The sequence below is a fragment of the Phaethon lepturus genome, unplaced genomic scaffold (genome assembly GCF_000687285.1).
Source record: "Phaethon lepturus isolate BGI_N335 unplaced genomic scaffold, ASM68728v1 scaffold3849, whole genome shotgun sequence".
In the NCBI taxonomy this organism is placed as follows: domain Eukaryota; kingdom Metazoa; phylum Chordata; class Aves; order Phaethontiformes; family Phaethontidae; genus Phaethon; species Phaethon lepturus.
Window position 1 is genome coordinate 1 of NW_010564002.1, and position 20,556 is coordinate 20,556.

The 20,556-nt window shown below is 41.3% G+C and overlaps 1 protein-coding gene across 1 annotated transcript in view; it reads left to right on the plus strand.

Annotated features, from left to right (window-relative positions):
- Positions 1-6,807: 6,807 nt before the first annotated feature.
- DAPK2 (death-associated protein kinase 2) overlaps positions 6,808-20,556 on the plus strand; it is a 39,254-nt gene continuing 25,505 nt past the window's right edge. The window contains exon 1 of the mRNA XM_010294713.1: positions 6,808-6,900. Within this exon, the coding sequence (XP_010293015.1) occupies positions 6,824-6,900 (77 nt within the window). The 5' untranslated portion in view covers positions 6,808-6,823. The remainder of the gene's footprint in view (positions 6,901-20,556) is intronic.

The window sequence follows — 20,556 nt, forward strand, 5'->3', positions numbered from 1 at the left end:
GTGGCTGTGGTGCAGGTCTGTCAGAGGTGCTCGGTTTGTGGCGTCCGCTGGGTCATCCCATCCACACGGTGTGTTTAGTGGTGCTTCCACCTGGGCCTGCATGTGCCAGCTGTCCCGCAGCTCCCCGGATCATCGCCTCAGTGAGCAGCTGTCATTTATGCCTGAGCAGGTCCCGCAAGGGCCGCGGAATGCCGTAGTTTCAGAACTACGCCATTCGGTCTTACACGCTGCTCGGTGTGGTGGTGTTTCTGTCCAAAGCCATCACTGACAGTTGATCCTGGGTTCACACCTCAGCTTACTGATGTCATTTAGCAAATGCTATATGACTTCATCATGTTTACCCATAAATTCCTTCCTGTCTTTTTCCCCTCAAACAGCTTCACTTGGGACCTGGTAGGTTTCTTACTACTTGCGTCTCTGGGCAGTGAGGACGATGGGGCAACACAGCACAATGGAGGCAGGTTTGTCCTGGCCTGCATCCTGTTAGAAGACAGTCAGGAACGAAGGTGTGAGTGAGAGGGTGGAGATGTGCAGCAATTGCTCCTGCTTTGGCTGATCAGTCACCAGCTGCAAAAGGACCAAAATTGGCATGCTCACCTACTTAACACGTGGCAAAAAAGCTCAACTCTGACCCTCTCTAGAGGTGTCAGTTCTGAAATATTCATAGGTTTCAGACTTTCCTGGGTCCTTTGTCTGCTTGTGCAATAAATGTAGATTACACGGGCTAGATCTCACTTGACTTCGGGGCAGCGATGTGTCTTATCTGCAGTACTAATCCTTGACGGCGCCTCAGGGACGGGGAGTGGGGCTCTCCGATGCCATGCCAGCGTGCCTGGCATTGCGGGCTTCCCCCTGCAGCCTGTCTGTCGAGGCGTTCGCACCAAGCTCATCGCTCAAGCACGCAAGGGCTTTGGGATCAGTTACAGCGGCAGCCCTCGCAGTTAGCTGTCTGCTGGGGAGCTGTAATTAGCTGCAGAGCTAACGCATTTGGTACGGACACTTGAAGCGGAGGCTTGGAAATGCAGTCTTCGGTCATTCACCACACATGTAATTACTGCAGAGTAAACTGGGAGGTCAGAAAGGGATCCCTTGAGAGTTAGTGGCCGGAGTCGTGATTCTATAATGGGACTGGAGTGCTCAGATGTTGGGTGTGTTTTGTGTCCTTTATAGGCACACAGCTGCCTCAATTTTCTGACAGAAAAATTTTTAGGCTACTGTTGTTTTCTGACAGGAGAATATTTAAGTAAAAATAAGGGTTTGCTGAAATTAATATAGCTTTTAACTATGCTTTGATTACGTTTATTTGAATGCAGAGGGTAAAAATTACTTGTTTTTTGCTGTTGGATTTGCTTAGCCTTTCATAGGACAAAAAAAAGAGAAAGAAAGGGGATGATAAAGGTGAAAGAGGAGAACAATTTAATGCTTATAAAATCTTGTTGGTTCTAGCATAAGGCACCAAAACTAGAAGACAATATCACTTGAACTTGTTTGGTGGGTGGGTTTGGTGGTGTTTTTGTGTTTAGTGTTGGGTGGTGTTGTTTTTTGTTTGTTTGTTCGTTTGGTTTTCCCCCTGAAATTACTAATGTAAAACAGTCCAGTTTTGATTTGAAATTGTTTTGGTTGTTTTTCAGTATTAAAAAACAACTTATAAGGGAAACTGTTACTTTGGTCTGTTCTAATGTGTTTTGGATTTTGCTTTAGTATAACTTGTTTTGTAATATAAAAAATGTCCCGGGGATGCATCTGCATTTGGCAAAGGATTTAGTGATTCAGCTCATGTCAGGTGTACCTCAGAAAGTAAGATTATTCAGCTGCTATCTCAGTCACTTGAAACTGGTTTCCATAAGGTAAAAGATACCCTAAGGAAAAAAAATGCAAGGCCGGTGACAAGACAAATGATCCTACTGTTTTGTTCTCAGTTCTATTTTCTATAAGCCTGCTCTCGTCCTGTGGTGGGTGGACATTTATCATGGATTTGACATGTGTAGACCAGTCATTGATTGTAACATAATTTGGTGATGACAGCCTAATAAGGTAACTATGCAGGGAAACCTTTTTTAAAAGAGAAATAGAACTTACTTTCTTCTGCTTCTCTTAAGGTAGACTCTGTCACTCTCTTCAGAGGAGTGGATTTCAAGCTACACTAAAAAGGCACCTCTGTACTGGAATAAGAATATCTACATCCAGGGCTTGTACTGGTACAAAATATATGTGTTTAAATGTATGCCTTAGATCACAATAGGAAACAGTGTAAATAAGTTAGGGTAAATAAGATCCCATTTTATGGTATGACACAATCTAGGAATGTGAAGAGATTAGGCAGGACATGCTTCTAATGCCTGAAACTGGAATCTCGGGGTCTCTGTTCTATTTCTCGTTTTGCTACAGCTTTGTTACATGCCTGTAGGAAAATCGTTTGCATACTTGCCACCTTGTGATATTTGGGATGTGTAAAGGGGAGTTAGATATGGGAGTAAAAGGTGAAGTATTACATAGTTACACTATACATATACTATGGAGTATCATTATGAAAACACGTAAGTAATACAAATGCTGAGTAGGAGCTGGCTTTTGTATTAAAATGCTCACTGCTAGGAATCCTAGAGCAAAGAGACTGATACAGAAGAGCTGTGCCCGACATGGGATGGTTGAGGGGCAGACATGGTGTGTTCTGTGAAAGAACACAGGGGGCTATCTCCTCTGCAGAGCTTGCCTTGGAGATCTTAAAGCTCTGGTCTGATCCAGAAATCACTGCAGCAGATTCTCCCATCCTCCTGGTTTTAATGAATTCTGGTGCAGGTCCTATGTAATTGGAATGGTCCTGTCTCATTGGATTGTGATACTGTTTAGGCACGTACCCCAGAAGTGTGAGCGTGAAGAGTGGATCAGAAAAGGAAGTTGATTAGTGTCGTTTTCCTCAGATCACAAATGTACAACTTCTTTGTCTGAGTGAGTCAAAGATGAATGACCATCTCTAATTCGGTCTGCTTTCACTGACCAGCGTAAGGAAATCACCGTCTGCCTACAGAAAAAAAATAAGGCTCTCATTCCTCTGATGGTATACTTGTGCTCTGTACTTGCAAATGGAGTCCAACGAAAGCATTGCAGGTTAAATCTTTGAAGTTGAAGTCAGTTTCCTACGATCAGTATGTAGTATCAGTGGAGGGTTATGTGTATGCTTGTAATGGCATTTTTATTCAGATGAATTTTAAGTGCATGAAGTTTATCTCTTTTTATTTTATCCCCCTTATGCTGTGTATTTGCTAATGACAATTGTCTTGGATCATCGAGTGTATGATCTATTTTGGGTATCTGCTAACTGACTGTTGGGTGAAAGCCAGTTGAGAGGTATCAGCAGAAGTAATGAGAGTGGAAGGCAGTATAACATGAAGTGATAGACATAGGAAACACTAGCATGTCAGAGCTATGACTGGAGGGTCTGAACACTTTGGAACAGTTTTGTGTTCAGTCTTCAAAAACAAGGCTGTAGTTTGACTTGGGTGCTTGAACGGTTCCTTGGTGTTGAGAGTAAGCCTGCTGGTTTGACCTTTGCAGAGCAAGGGTATAAGTTAAAAGATCAGCAAAAGGGACAAGAATTTTCTGGTTGTTTTTGAGATAATATTGCGTGGATTCTATGCATCTGCCGAAGCAGGTGTGTTCTTTGGAGGATGCTGGGAAATGCGGAGACTTGTCAGTCAAACATAAAGTGGCTATGTTCCCAGAGGCATCTTGGGTGGGTTCCCCATATTCAGAGCAATGTTTTTGACTTGCTCTTCTGAATGACAAACTCTCTTTCTCTCAGAACAATGGTTTTCTTTTAGGTATGTTTGCATTAATGTTATTTATAGGCACGTACCTTGGATTCTGATGAAGGGAGTAGTCAGCTTGAGAGATTTACAGTCTTTGGGCAAGTCTCAGCAGTATCTCTTAATACGTGGGCATTTTCTCGTATTTGACTTTTGCATGCGCTCAGAACTTAATCTTGCAATTCGGGATGAGTGAAAGATTTGGGGTTTTCAGCAAGGCTTGGCCTGAAGTCTGTGGGTGTTGGACTGGGTTTTGCACCAACACTTCAGAAAATCCTGCTCTGAACAATTGCAAGCAACATTATATAAACTCAATATGGAGCCAGTAGCTCCCTCATTCTTGTGAATGCTACCAAAGCATTTATTGGATGTAGTTTCCAGGTCTGAGCAATACTAGTCAATGAGCTTTTTCTGAGATTATGAAAGGTTGCTTGAGCAATATGATGCTTTGCTTACAAAGCAGAATTCAAGTTGTTTGTTTTCACTGAGAAGGAAAATAGACATTTTTGTCACAAGCATGAATGTGGCTTTGGGAAGGGAATTAATGAGCAGAGTAGCACAACAGTTCACCTGGCTTCATCTTGAAAAACTCTGAAAATATAGGCAAAGTAAGGATCAGCCAGAAAATGTCTGAGCAAGAATGAAGATGGGAAGGGGCCCCCCCCCCCCATAATGCATCCAGTCGAGGGTCACCAGTGCAAGCATGAATTTCTGCAATACGCTTTTCATGGTGCTATGGTTATTCTGGTCTTCAGCGTCACAACCTGTGTGGGTTCTATCATTTGCCTGAGGTAAGAGAGATCATCGGTAGAGCACAGCTATACAGGAAGGTGTGGGAAGCAACTTTGTCTCCATCGCAGAGTTTTAAAACTGGGGTTTGAGCAGATGCGTTAATGAAAATGCAGCAGGCCCCACAGAGCCTTGGAGCCGTCACATCGGCAGTGGAGACCTCCAGCAAGGCTGCTACTGAGGGCGTGAAAGCTATTGCTAGCGATACCTGGCATCTCCCTCTCCTCCGTGAGGTGCCTGCAAGTGTCTGTCATGCAGCGGGAATGGTAACTTCTGAAATGTGACAGATGCGTGTCGGTCATGTCACATCACAACATGCATACTATCCCATGAGGTGTGCAGATACACACTCTTCAAAAAGGAGGGGATGCAGTTTTGATGTATAGCTGAAATATTTCCCATCATCTGGTAAGACTGAAGCTGTGGGTCCTGTGGGGAGAGGGAGTGAGGCTTGATAGAATAATGCATGTGCCCTGTACCTTCTCCCCCATCTTGGAGCAAAGAGCATAGAGGAGAGCGGGCCGTAGGCCGGCTGTGGGCTGTTAGAAGCTCCCCACCTAATGAGTACATTGTGAAGCGGAAAGGAGTGAAGGGAAATGAACGGTCACAAAGTCCCCCCGGGACCTCCTTGTGGTTTGGAAATAGAAATCCAAAAAGATGCACTGTACAGAAGTGTTAAGAGGATGAGAGCTGGAATGGAATTACGCAAAATAGTGTCACTAGGGTATGGAAGCAGGTACCCCTCCTCAGCTCGTGTGTTGTGTAACTGGTGCTGAGCGCAGAATAGAGGGACATCTGATTTTGCTGATACCCCTTGACTTATTGCTGCTATTTTTGAAAGAGTGAATGTTATTCCCAACTAATATCAGTGTAAGCATTGATGCAGTAGCCTTTCTGCTTGAGATAAAGCAGCCAAATAATTTTTGTCCTAATGTGTAGGTTTTGCTAATATTAGCCAAAAAATACATGTGGAAGAGCTAAGAGACTATTTCTGTTCCTTTGAAGCAATAGAAGCAGCATATTTGGAAAGGAATTGAATTGATACTCAACATGCCTCCCATGTGTTAGAAGCCAATGGTTTATAAAAAGGGAGGGGAAAACAAAGCAGCTGGTCGTTTTTTGTTTTTTGTTTTTTTTTTTTTAAATGACAAAATTTATGACAAAAGCTGGGTGCGTTTTGACAAGTAGTTAGACTTTTACAATATATTTGATGCTTACGGTTGTATGCTTTTGTTAGAGAAAAATCTCCAAAAATAATGTGCATTTCAACTTGGCAGGAACCCTGCAATTGCTCTTTGGTACTTTGCCCTACTTTGTAAGTAGTCTGCTGATTTATCAAAATAGCTGCATCTTCTTGCAAGATTGATTTGAGCTTATTTCTAAAGGATCAAAATAGAGATTTGTTTACTTGTGAAATATGCTTTGCAGCATGCCACAGTCAGATGCCAGAGACTGCTATTTAAAAATATGCAGGAGCTGTATAGAAATATAGCACAGCATAATGCACTCCCAGGGCCTCAAATGCAGCAATGTGAGGCTTGTCTGTCCAGACCTCACAGAGTTTATGAACTTAAAAGACTGTGTTCGAAAAACAAATTTCACAGTTAGAGTAATGCGTGCTGCTCATGTTTTTGTCATTTGAAACACCTAGTGTGTGATGAAGGATGTTGCACCAGAAACTCGGTAGATGAAATCACAGTGTCTTTTTGCAGCACTGGTTCAGACTTCCATTTGCTGTCCTGCCTGTGTGCTTCAGAAACACTGCCTGAGACAAAGGAAGCTCTGCCTTGTGGTCTCCTCCGTTCATGGTCTGCCTGTGGACACTTTGACGAAGAAGCCTGTAATGCCGATTCGTATGCTAGCTCTCTTCAGTGTAGTGTGGATGCTTTATTGTCCCTAACTTTGTCAAATTATTAATTAGTCGCTTTACTTCTATCACATTTATGTTTCATGGTGCGTTCTGTGCTTCTGGTTAAGTATGTGCTCAGGTATTTCAGTGAGGCACAAGAATCCTCTTCACTTAAAAGTGGCCACCTCTTTCCCGATTTGGACCCTCACTATTTGCTAAATTAATTCTTTTAGTTGATCAATGGTAACTTTGGCCATGAATGAGCTGCGATGAATACACAGGGACTATAACAGAAATGTGTTTTGCTGAGTCTTTGCCTTTTGGAAGATCGTAACGAATGTCATTCTTAATATTCTAGTTGCATCATCTTTGTGCATCAATGAAAAGTCCAAATATGGCTTTGTTCAAGCAACAGAAGGTGGAGGACGTTTATGAAATTGGGGAAGAGCTAGGAAGGTAAGTTTGTACTGATGACACCACACTATTCTAAAAGCTGGCACACGGGGATATTTGCCACATCTTAAAACAATGACCGTGTATGATAGCCTAAATCAATTGCAATACGCAACAATAGAAACACATCCCTTTACAAAAACTGCACTTTGGATATTAATTTTTTTTTTTAAGTGAAGCGCTAACTATTTTTCCTGTTTCTTTTCTCGCACCTAGGACAACAAAAGGTATGTTTGCATTGTCTTTTGTAGATAGGTGTCATCTGTGTCTGTGCGTTATGCTGAGTTCACCTGTCTGTTCTCTGAACCAGCTAGGAAACAGGAACCCATGGTGCCGTTGTCATAGACGCGGCGCTTTCATTTGGCTTGTTGTTTTGAGCAGTGCTGCACAGCACTGTTGTTTTCACCTGGCTCCGAGCACTGACGGAACATGTTCATACCTGCCTGCAAAACACTGTGTGTGTATTCCTGAAAAAAATTTACCTGTCAAAATTTTAACTGGACTGGTTAATAACTGTATATAGCTTTTAATCTATAAAGGCTTATCTGCAGGTATTAATTATAGGTGGAGTTAATGGGCTATTACCATGCTTTAACTGTAAGCACCTGCTTAAACCCTCTGCTGGGTTTGTGAGCTGGATGACACAGGGCTCCCCCAGTCACTTAGCAACATACAGTGCTCTGGGTGAGGATAGCTGGTTTCCATTCAGTGTCCAGCTCTCCAGTCATTTTCTTTTTAATATGCAAATAGCTAAATTAAGGCTATATACATATTGGCTTCTTTCCCAACGTCTGGCAGTTGGTTTTGATAAATGAGTGTGTGTGTGCAATTACCCTTTTTCAAGGGCCAATAATTTAGTTACATGAAAACACGTCAGTTGAAGTTTTTTCCCTGACAAATCTTATCTTCTTCACTCCCAGTTATTTCATCTTTAGAGTTGTTGAGAAGATTTCTTTTAAGGGGAGATGGTTGGTTGGGTTTGGGTATTTTGGGGTTTTTTTCTTCATTCCCTTCCCTCTCAGGAAGGCCTAGACTATGAAATTTTCTGTAACTGCTTACTTTTGAGTACTTACTGGTCCTGAGAACATCAGCCTGGTAGTGAAAATCTTCCAAGAGTGACCAGTAAAGAAACTCAGTGTGTGTATGCAGGGTGTAAAAGGTGCGCTTTTTTTAACCTAAGAGGCCCTAGTATGTGCTGTAACAGTCAAACTACTAAAATGAGAAACTGGAAACTGAGCAGTGTATTTTTACTTTGGTTCTTGAATTGAATTTGGAAATCCAGTATCTTTTGAGATGATGAACCTCACTCTCCTCTTCAAGCTGATGGTTATTAGGCCTTTTGAATGGAGAGGTGTAATTGAAACAACGTGGTAAAGGCTGGCCCTTGCTGTTTGAATCTGCCCGAGAGGCCTCAGGCTGGTAAAGGCTTGCATGGTCACAGCAGCCCTCCTCCTCTCCTGGCTGCATGTCATAGAAGCATGGCTGGTCCCAGAGGTATGCCATGGAACTGGTGCTCACTACATGTCGGGTGATGGGCTGGGTATAGAGGAGACTACACTCAGGCATGGAGTCTGAAATTGTGGCCTTTTTTAATGGGTGTGTTCTCTGCAAGAAAGACCTTTCCTAGGTAAGACAGAAGGAGTAGATGTATACATGAGCATGTGCCATCCTCAGATAGCAGAGGGGTATTAAAGACCACTATAAAACCATGTTCTAGTTCCCAGTGTTCTAGGTGTAGTACTTCTCGTAGTATCCCAGTCTGCTAGGGTCCATAGGCAAAAATGTTGCCTGAAATCCCTGAAGGAAATAGGCGAATTGTAACAAGCAGACCTCTACTGTTTGGTACAATTTTTCAAGGAAAGCCCTGTAATTGTAAATTGTGAGAAGAGGGCAGCAAGACTGGAATTACCTCCCCTTACTCTGAATGTGTTCAAGTTGTATACTTCATACATGCCCATGAATATAAGGTCACTGTCTTTGTCAGTGCATTTTCACTTTCAGATTTTGCGAGGAGCTTTGCAAACCTCTTGTTTCAACGCTGCATTATATGTGGAGTGTCACTGGGTTATCATTCCTCTGTATCTCTGAGCAGTAACTATGGGTTAGGGGCAGTGACAAATGATATTTTGCTTTGTTAGAAGAAAAATAACACGCTAGACAGGTTGTGGTGGCTGAAATGCAAGAATCTTTTTCCAGTGCTGACTGATGCCCTTAGAACCTGTAGATGCCTTTGCAACAAGCTGTTAGTTGCTGATAGGTACAGGCAGGTAAAAGGATTCATTTAATATCATTCTGCAACAGAAGTCACATAAAAAAACAAGGTTTTCAAACAACGTTTGTGAAGAGTCTGTCCTGTTTGTGTCCTACTAACTGAGCTTGTGATTTCTTGAGAACAAAAGTAGTCATTAATACAGGCCTAATGCTTGTTCTAGCTCAGATTCAGTCAGAAGTCAAAATAACAGAATCTCACTGACGGAGCCAGCATCTGTTTATCTGAAAGTCTTTACACAGCACTTAGGAAAGGAGGCTGCTATTATATACTGCAAATGCTCCTTCACAAGGCTTAGATAGATCTGGTCTGGCGATGAAATTATCCCTTTCGTGTCACTGTGCAGCATTGAAGGTAGCTGCAGCAAAGGCTTTTTAGATCCAGCTGTCTAAAACCCTGCAAACTCATTTGTGAACTCTTCAACCAGATCATTCTCAGAGCCACTGCTGAGCTAGAAGCATCTCAAAGGATGCTGGAAATGCAGTCATCTCCTGTGCCAAGGGAACAGTGTGAGAGAAAACTCTTTGCAGAAAGGGGGAGCAGGTTTTCCATAGCTGCAGCTGTGTGCTGGAAATAGCTGCCTAGCTCCAACATTCCCTCAATCTTTCAAGTGTTAATCTTAGGTTTACACCTCTGTTGCTCAACTTCTCCAAAGGGTACGTACAGGGAACAACAAGTCAGACATGTGGCATTAGGGAAAAGAAGTTGCTGATGGGCTTGTTCGTTCTAGCAGCTACACTTGGGAAGCTTCGCATGGCCTATGCTGAATGAGTGCAATACTTTATTATCATATATGTATATTTAAGGTTACTTCCTGCAAGATAATATCAGTTGGCTTGTAAGTGTGAAGTCTGTGGGGACTGAGGTTCTCTAGCAATAGCTGAAAGGGAGCCCAAAAAGAGGAGGAGCCTCTAGAGTGCATTTAGCAAATTTCAACTTTCTTAAGTTAAAAAAAAAACCCTTTTGAGATCTGTAATACAGCTTATTGCTGGAATATTGAAATATTTTTTTTTCTTTTTCAAAATTTATGACAAGGGAAGGGGAGAGTTTAGAAAACTTAACTTAGATGAGTATGTTACAGGGATATTTATTTAATAAGTCCTCAGTTATACTAGATAGTCTTGAAGTCTAGAAGAGCTAGAAAGCAATGTGGTATAAAGTAATCAGTTCATGCAGAGTTATGAGAAGATTCTTTTCTCTTTTCCCTTCCCCCAAGGACAGTAGACTGTGATTTGGGAGTACTTTATACAGTCCTCACAGGCATTTACTGCTATCGCTCTTTGAAGACGTCTGACTTATTGGCAGATTCAGTTTCTTTCTGTGTCTTGAGATGTTGATCAAAACCGTCTACTAAAGAAAATTATTTTCCATAGAATGTTTTCAAAATTTATCCCTCCTTAAATGTGAGTTTATGTTGCTAAATGACACTTCTATTCAACTAATGGCAGACTGCATCCTTTACCATTGATTTTAATAAACCTTGTAAGAAAGCTCTTGACAGTTCTGCCTGTTTCGAGGAGGATCCTGGCCTGAGCCATTTGCAGGAATGTTTGTAGCAGATCACTCTAATGGCATGCCAAAGCAATGGAAATACAGCTTGAAAAAAGTGAGGAAGTGAAGGCTTCTTGGGAGTATGCAGCGGGTCAAATAACCACTGGTTCTTGTGGCAAGGGAGATGGCAGCGGGAGACAACCAAGAATGGAAATTCTTAAATTGAGGCCAAAGCAGGCCAAGAAAACTGAAGAAGAAGAAGAAACTGAGTGAGTGGTATAGTTCCCAGGAAAGTTGCAGCAATAAAGCTCACTGGAGAGCCTTTTAACAGAATGTCTCAGGGCCTGTGATTTGGATGGGCAGTTCTCTCTAGCTGGACAGGAGGAGTTCTTGCACAAAGCTGCAGGAGCCTTTTCCAGTTGTACTAGCAAACACTGGTGGTGGTGGTAGGTGCACAGAGGGTGCTAGAATTTGAGATGTGCAATGTAATTCATGAAAGGTTGTACCATAGAGTCAGTAATCTGTTACCCAAATGTGCTGCCAGACAGGATGTTGAGAGCTGTTGACATATGCCTTCTGGGCAGTGTCACCGTTACGTGTCAAGTCTGGACTGAGGGTAGGAAGTGTCACGGAGCTTGTCCGGAAGCGTTTCATGGCAGTGCCTATTGAGAAAGCGTGTTCCTGCAGGCTGGTGCGAGCATGGCGCTGCAGTGTCCCGAGACGGTGCCCTGCTCGCCGCAGCTTGGCTCTCTGCAACGGACTAGATCGTGCTTAACAGAGACAAACCTTGCAGTGATGTTTCTGGGTAAGGAAGCATCCCCCTGTCCTTCGTTACCCTCCTTTCACTGGAGGGAAGGGGCTCTGTCTTCCTCCACAGTGCGTGCCAGCCTTACCACCTGCCGTTCCAGCTTCTTGCCTATCGCAGCGACTGGCAGGCATGCTCATCTCTAGCCTCAGTGTTCATCAGCTTTTGTCTGGCTCTGCGATGTTTTCTGCAGAGGTAGGAGATCTTGTATGGGTATAAGACGCACGGCCTGATGAACTGATCTTTGTGGGAAATCAAAACTGAAGGCTTTCAGTATGCATGAGAGACAGGAAAAGCATTTTGTTCGCTTGCTAGTTTGAAATTTTCTCTGTTGGGAAAGACGGTTTGTTGCTGACACAGCATGGTGACCTCGGAGGATTGCAGCTGGTCACGTCTTGAAAATTGTAAAAGCTTTTCTTCTGATGAGAAAAACAAGCAGGACTTGCTGAAGTTGTGGAAACTGGAGTACTGAGATGGCTGTTTTCTGTGGGGTCCTATGCCTAAAGAGTTCCTAGAAGCGCAAGTTAATGCCTGGTTAATGCGAAAGGTGAGCTAGATATGAGTGGATTGGGCTTTGACCATGGAAACTAATTTCACAGCAAGGCTGCGTGTTGGGATGGTCTATATTTCACTTTGAGGAATTTTCTGCTGTATGTGCTTAAATACCACTACCTAGTTGTTTCCGCATGTTTCTTGGGGTTTTTAACAGCAGCTTCATGATTAAAGCCTTGCTAGGTCTGTCGTCGATGGCCTATCATACCTCCTGCAGTCCCCCCTCCCTGCCTTGTGTGTGGAGGATCAGCTCTGCTCACTGAGTCTGGTGAAACCTTTTTTTCTGGGTGAAACTTAAAAGGACAGCAAATGCAACACTTTACCAGTGGTAATGGGACCTTGGGGCCTGGCACATAATCGCTGTTCTGACAGTGTAACTAGTAAATATTTATTTACGTAATGAAAACAAAAAGCAGAGATAACTGAGGTATTCTTTCTAGGGGAGGAACTTGGGAATGCGTGATAAAAAGTCATGTCATCCAGCTAGGTGGACTCCCTAGTAAACAGAGGGGTGTGATTGCAGCTAGGACATTTACCCTTAACACACATCACACAGTGCCTTCATACCAGGGACATTTTTTCTATCTATAGAAATTGTTCAATATTGGGTCCTCTCAAACATGAACCTTAACTCTGGTCTTAGATTAATTTATAATTTGAATTAGTTCTTTAAATTTGCAAGAATAACTTTGGATTATTTTTTCCCACAACACACATAAAGCAAGCTTTTGCTTTTGATGCAAAACGTAAGTTTAATTATTGAGCATTAACCAGCACCTCTATTACTATTTCTTGTTATGAAAATCTTCTATGTCATGTGTTTGATGTATATTGAATCTTCTGTTGAAACAGTTTTGGCATCGGTACTTGGTCACCATCACTATGATTGTAATAGGCTGTCTAATACAGTCACTATTTTTGTATTTTTTTATTCCTGCTAGCAGAGTGAGACATCTCAATCTTTTTCCTTTTTACACAGATTTCCATGCTAGTTTTCAGTGTTCTTTCAACTGTTTAAAAAATGTTTGATTTGTTACAGAAAGTGCAGAGAAAATGGTGGGAGTTTTTGTTGTTTGTTTTTCTAATAACAAAGCTGCTCTACCTACAGTAACTGAGAAGAACTGGCCTTCGTTATTTAGAACTGGCCTTAGCCTTACTTAGTAACAAAGTCATGCATTTTTTTCAAGTGAATTCCTTATTACCAGCATCCATCTTGATGATGGGAGTGATCTCAGTCCTCAGTCTCTATCTGGCTTTGAAAGTATAATTAGAGCCGAGTGACCCCAGTGGGTAGTGCTCGGAAAGCTCAAAGTTAGTAATGTCTTTAACCACGGACTTTTAAGCCTAATCCCAGTCTTTGCTTTGCCATTTCTGTAAAAATAAAACTATATTTTTCACTTTGCATCACAGTAGAAAGCAGATGGAAAATTGAACAGCTGAGAAAATATACTCTGTATGGTATTCATTCCATGCTTTTGCAATGAAAAAATGTTACTTATGAGTAAAAGTACACATAAACAGTGCAGCTCACCACTGGACTAACAATGATAAAGCATTGGACAAATTATTAGTGTTTTATGCGGAATAGGGCTTGCAGTATGATGGCCAAGCTTAATTTAGCTCAGGTGACATATATTAAGTATTGTTAAAACTCTCCATTAGCAGTTTTGAGCCGGAGTAAAGACCTGTTGTAATAGCTGAGCATCGCGTGCAGTGATGCTTTGGTGAGGTGAGACATATAAAATCGCTCAAACAGCTAGACTTGTTCTATCTAGTGCCGGCATGTTTGGGTTGGAGTCACTGGCCTGTTTCGGGCAGCCCATAATGCAGATTCAGTTATGCCGTAAGTGGGTGACTGCGTATCCTAAAGCCAGGATTTGTAAATCTTCACTTACTACAGAATCTACAGGTTCTGAGAGAGAGTACTTAACCTCAATATCTGAGTTTTGTGGATCTGTAATCCTCAAAGAGAGAACTTCCATTGATCTGTCTGTTTTCTGCGTAGGAAGAGTAGAGGGAACAAATAATGTTGCTTTTGGGCTGTCCTGCTGCTGGAGGAGATTGTTTACTTCAATACACTAAAGATTAAACAAGATGAGAAGGTAACTTCCACCTCTTATTTTGGCAGACCAGAAGACTCCACAAAGAGCAGTGAAAGGGGAGTTTCAGCAACCTTTGTGGTTTTGGCTTTACAGATAATTTCCTAAAATCTTGATTAAAAAGGCAGCATGATTTCCATCTGTTTCTTACATGAGGAAGGAAAAAAATCGTTTAATCATAATACTGCTACCCTCTTGCAATTTATCTGCTTCCAGGCGTATTACATTCAGTCCATATCTAGCTGGATTTGGACCTTTAAACACAAAGGTACAGTGTGCTGACCTTCTGCATGCATATTACGTATGCACTGGTGTTGCTCCACATAGCAGGAGGAACAGCTTATCAAATCGGCTACTCCTGCTGAGCATGAGTCAGCTTTGACCTTCCCTAGGTCTCTGGACTCTGTTCATTACCACTCCAAGAGCTGATACTCAGTCTAAAAAGCGAAGTGTGATAAGTGGGGAAAAATTTTTATCATGTGCGTTTTATTCTTGAGCTTCAGATCACATAAAATGCTTGCCAGGCTGTCGGGAACTGCCAGAATTGCTGGGCTCGTGCTATATCACTGCAGACTCTGTTCCTCCAGGAGCTGATAAGGGCCACATGGCTTGTGGCTGCGTGATTGGGAAGTTTCCAAAAACATTTAACAGCTTCAGGAGATGCTGGTGATGACTCAGTAGTAGGTGGCACGGTTTCTTGTGACTCAGGGCTAATGGCCCAAAATGGTCCTTAAGGCATTAATTGGCTGTAATGCAGATAACGTGTTACTTTATTGATAGCGTGTAATAATTCATAGCCTTGTTCAGAAACTTCAGTTTTATTAAATCTTGCTTTTAATTTCAAATGGTTTATTTGTTCTCTATTTATTCCCGTAAACTAGATCCTTCTGTTTGAGTCCATATTCCTCTAGTGCTGACTCTCCTCTAGCAGTGGACACAGAGATCTTCTTTGGTCAAGGATGTGTTGGTTACCTTTGCATGAGCTGTAGAGAGAAGTGGATGAAGGGTGCCAGACGGTGACGTTATCAGACACAGCGTATGTCCACAGGTGTTCAGCACTTCCCTGTCATGACTATTGAAACTTGCCCTGTAAAGTCACTGTATCTAGAGTACACAGTTAGTAAAAACATGGGTTGTGAGTGAAAATGCCACTGCGTTTAAAAGTGGCAGGCTGATTTTTTTTTTTTGTGTCTTTATATAAAGTAGTCCATCTAGTTAGGCTTAAAAATTAGCATATTGTTAGAGTAGTGGTATTGTGATACTTCTCTCTATAACATTAACTGGTGTGGTTAGAAGTCACTCTGACACTTCCCTGAAATGAAGTCATGGGAGTTGTTTCTCATATCATAAAACATTTCTTCCAGTCTATATCACAGGGCTGTGGTAAGTTAGTGATATTTCTATGATAATCGTGCATGAAAGGTTTAAAAGAGATCCATAGCATATTGTGAATTGGATTTACTTCTGTACCTTTCACACACGTGAAGAATTTATCTACTTTCTAGTAGCCCAGCAAAATTCCTGTTAAATGCTCTATTAAGAAAAGTTTTAGATCATTCTGTCATAATCTAGCATCAGCCACAGTTTAGGTTCTATGTAGTTGCTTTAGGAGAGGTAGCCACTTTGTTTGCATTTTGTGTGGGGGAAAAAAACCAACCACCATCACCACCAAACAAATCCAAACTCACTTTTTATTTGCAGCTTAAACAGGAAGTACAGTGACATTTGTGACAATTTTATTTTTAAAGCTCTTTATGGAGTTGTAAGAGGTGTCAGCAGAGTGTTTAACACATTAACGTTTTGGGGTTTTTTATTTCATTCCGTGAAGTCGTACGGAAACAGCAAGGCACTTTCCCTTCAGTGACCTTGCCATGCTAAGATTTCTGTTTTGTTGTTTCAGCCATCGTACTCTAGTTTCTTTGTAAATACTGTGCTGTTGGACATACTATTTATTAATTGCTTAGATTAAATTTCTGCTGTACCAAACCCTGCCTACCGAAAAAAGTCTATAAAAATAATACATACTACAAATTATTGCTCTAGTCCATTTGCAGAAGGCTTCCAGTTCTTTATGGCTGTCACCACAGACTTCCTATAAAAAACTTCAAGGAAAGTGCTTTTATGCATGTGTTTTGTGCATCTTGCGTGGCCTTTGGTTGAGCTGTGTTTCATAAATGAGCTGAGAGCATACAAATGGATTGTAGAAGTTACCAACAGACTCCTGTCCCCTCTGCTGAGAAGAGGATGCCAGTGCAATTACAACTAGCAGAAGTAATTTCTGAAGTGTAAGGGAAGAGAGAGGAGAGTATTCAGCTTGATAAAATTGTGTGCGGTAGAGCAATTGCTCGAATCGCTTAAATTTGAGAGGAAACCAGCTTTTTCAGGCTTGAGGATTTTTTAAGAAAGGCAGTCAGCAAGAATTCTCAAGGGCTTTGCTTTGAAAGTTAACAGAAGTGCAACTATGAAAGGATAAAATTATTCGTGTAGTTTTTCCAAGAAAAAGTAGTAGGAGTGATAAAGATGGAAAAGTAATAAGATGCAGACTTTCTAAGCTTGAGATTGCCAGTTATAAACCAACCTGAATTTAATAGTGGCAAAAAGGCATGATGAACAAAACTGTTGACATGAAACCGATTGTTGTCACTGAGAATAAATGACCTTTCTTTTCTGAAACTAAATAAACCATCGTGTCTGACCTCTAAGGGCAGCCTCTTGAATCTAGAGGAGTTCTGCGTTCAGGTTAGCTAGACATGTTGTCTGTGATTATGTTTATGTGTATTAATTTAAGAATGTACACAGAATCATTTCATAATATATTTTTAGGATTTTTACTTGCTTCTAACTGTAGATTATGCAAAATCAAAGCAAAGGTTGCTGTAAGCTCATTCACTGGAGAAAGGATGATGTGATACAGAAGGTGAAGCTGACTTGGCTTATGACATAGACTGTAACTGATGGGTGTCAGTAAATATAAATAAAATTATTTTCAGAGCTGAGAGAATATATGACACTGGATAGGGTGTCACTTTTTTTTTCCTTGCTGTCAAGGGACCCAACATAATTTATCATACAGTTAGAGAGAGGCAACAACTGGCAAACTTTGCAAAGTCTAGTAAACCTAAAATTAGATCTCTAGGCTGTGTTTTGGCTTCCTGAGCACAGGCAACCTCATATGTGAATTGCGTTGTTTGTCTCTGTTTGAGGTAGGGTTTGTAATAGCAAATAAACCTTTTTAGACTTGCGTTTCCACAACTGAATGTCTCAAATGTGAAGAAAGGAGGACAAACACAAAATTCGTGTTCTTACTCAAACTGTGAACATCTTCTATTGTGGAAGCTCTTTTTTTCAGTTTTCCTGTAAGCTCGTTCCTGTAGTAGGCTGTTGGTTTTTATGACATGGTGCCTTGTGTATGCTGTTGTGCTCCAAATCTTGGTTTTAGATACATAAAGCGTGTTTTGGTAGTGGAGAAGGATGCTGTGAGGCTGAAACGTTTACCGTAGTCTTCTGTAGAAAATAATTCAAGTCAGAATTGCGTGTTCATAATTTGATGTAGGTATGAGTCAGAACCATCTAGTTCTGTCCCATGGATCCAACGGCTGTTTTCAAGGTATTGCTGTAAGGTAGATGGATGAAGTGATGTGCCTGAGGCAGCCCCACTTTCTGACCAAGCTGAGCTCGGTACCTAGGTGTTTGTTTTCTGCAGTGTGTGGAGAGGCAGCAGCTTAAACAGGATCACTCAAAAATGTGAAAGTTCTCCACTGTGTCTTTTACCTTCCCAGTAACCAGTCTAATTCGGAACTGCCATCAGGCTTGAGTGTTGGTGTCTTCCTACATTGTACGGCTTTGAGACTTCTGGTGTGAGAAGTTTCCTTCAAGGCCCTTACGTTGGCTGGAATGTAATTATACTGTTAAAACCAGCTGGCTGGCTTACTAACCGTGGTTTTAAGTCTGCTTCAATCTTGAGAGAAGTGCACATCTGAGCAAGAACTGAAATAGGCTAGGAAGAGCTCAGTGTAACCTTGCTAAAACATAAGCAGCAACAACAAAACATGTGAGGGAGGAGAAGATCAAGGGGAGTGGAAGGTCATCTCCACTTCCCTTACAAGCATTTGCTTGTGTCCACTCTAGTTTAATTAACTTTTCTGCCTGCTGCAGCAGTACCAAACGCGTTGATGTCAGTATTACCGTGTTCATGCTACTGTAGCTTGGTGTACTTTAGATTGCTGTTTTCTGTTCTTCTCAAATGAAAAGAGGCAACTTTCACCTTTTTTTTTTTTTTTTTTTATGAATTTTCACCTCCCTATACCCACTGTAGGTCAAAACAAACATCAAAAGAGAATAATAGACATTTATGGCACTATTCAAGTAAAAAAACCTGTGTGGAAATGTATTGCTGTGTTTTGCGCGGTGCAATAGGCTGTGATTGCACCCTTCCAACAGCCTGGCCATATACTGCTGGCATTGCTGCGCCGAGCAGCTCCTCGTTGCAAACTCCAGCCTCAAGCAGACACCTCCCACGTTGGAACTAAAAGGAATCCCAACTAAATGCTCAGATCCCCAACTGAGTTTGCAGGCACTTTGCGCGAAGAACTGTTAAACTATCTTGTGTTTGCAGGAATCTGCGTGTGAATCTAGGCAGTTAAAAGACTAGTTGAGGTGCTGTTAGGTTTTATTTTAGTTTCCTTTCTGATCACGTATTCTTGTGCAGGAACACCTGGTGAATAAAAATATGAATGATTACAATTGTAATTCTAATGATGTCTAGAAACTTGCAATTAATTTGTAGGTCCAGCTGTCCAGCTTACCCCTTATAATTTTATTTCATTTTTCCAGTAGCATTACCTGCATTTTGCAGACTTTGGGAAATTAAGTACAGAAGAATAAGGTGTTATTTTCAATCAAGTGTGTAGGAACCTAATTACTGTTAAAATCAGTGGGAGGTTGCTGCCTAAAATCCCTTGCAAATCTGTTCCAAAGTAAATTGTCCTGGCTCATCTAGGGAATTGAGTGTTGCCTCTTGATTGGCAGAATGCCAGAGCACTGTCCTTTGCCAGATTCACTTACACTTTTTCAAAGAGTTCTTTGAGAAGTATCTGCCAACATGTTTTAACGTATCATCTATTTTATGGGAATTTCAAATTTTTACTACTACCAAAAGATGATAATAATAATAAAAATAATAAAAATCCTCTTTCTTAGACTTCTCTAATGAATGAAATTAAGATGAATATGGACAGGACAAAAAGAAATAGACTGAACATGCAGAAAGGGAACATATGTTTGGTATTTGGGGAAGAAATGGTTTGATCTTCTCAAATGACAGACAAAATCAGCTTCCTGACTTCTCCCCCCTCTGGCTGGAGAGAGCCCGTTTGGAGTCAGGTAACCTGTACTGTCATCTCAGTATTTTGTTTACATCTTTTCAGCGTTTCATGACAGCTACTCAGCGATGTGCTGTTTCTGGAATATCAGGGGAAGATTCGTATAAGCCCACTACCTATACAAATAGTTGCCTAAAAGCTCTCTCTATTCTAATGCTCTGTAGCAATACCACTGTGATGCGTTGAGGTGTTGAAAACCGGCAGGCTGCACTTCTGTCATGCTCTCAAGTCAATTCTGCCCCAGAGCATTACCCTCCAGAACCAGCATTAAAAATAAACTTTGAAAAAAGAGCAAGAAGTTATCCTGTTATTCTGGCTTGTCCAGTTTCTCTCTTCCCCGCATCGTTTCCACATCCTCTCCTGAACTGTCCAACAATTAAATAAACTGAACTTGCGCTCCTCTAAATCATGTTTCTGAAAATAGACTCCAAAACCACCCAGTAATATTGTCACTGAATAAGAACACAGAGATGAATCTCCTAGATGATAGTAGCAATGCAAATAGCAGGTTGTCTTCATTGCTAGGATAAATTCCCTTATTAATGATGGACAGATTTGATGTTGTACCTAATTATATTATAAGCGACAGGTTGCAGCTGCTATTGTTTATACTCTTGAGCTGTTACCACAATTGAGGACTACCTGTGTTCAATCTCTCACAGTGTTGTACAGCTGTCTGAAATATTTCTGAAAGGGAACAAACTTCACTTTAAAAAAAAAAATTAGGAAGTGTCAGTCTGTGAGCTTATCTTGTGTGTGTACACACTCCTGTTTATGATCCCAGTCATCTCCATTTCAGCGATATACTAAACCCCACAAATTTTGGCAAAGTCATTTTGTTGAAATTGAACATCTGAGCTTGTGAAAATTAGTTTCAAGTCTAAGATCAGCCACAGTGTCCCCATGTGAAATTAAGTAAATGGCTTAATTTCTCAGTGCTGTCAATGCAGGTGTCAGAGAGACATACTTTCCTTTCTTCCACTTTTTGCTTTGTCTAGGTTGCAAGTTTTGGGAAGCTGATGCTGGTTGGTTCTTAGGTGCTGAACGCAAATGCATTAGGAG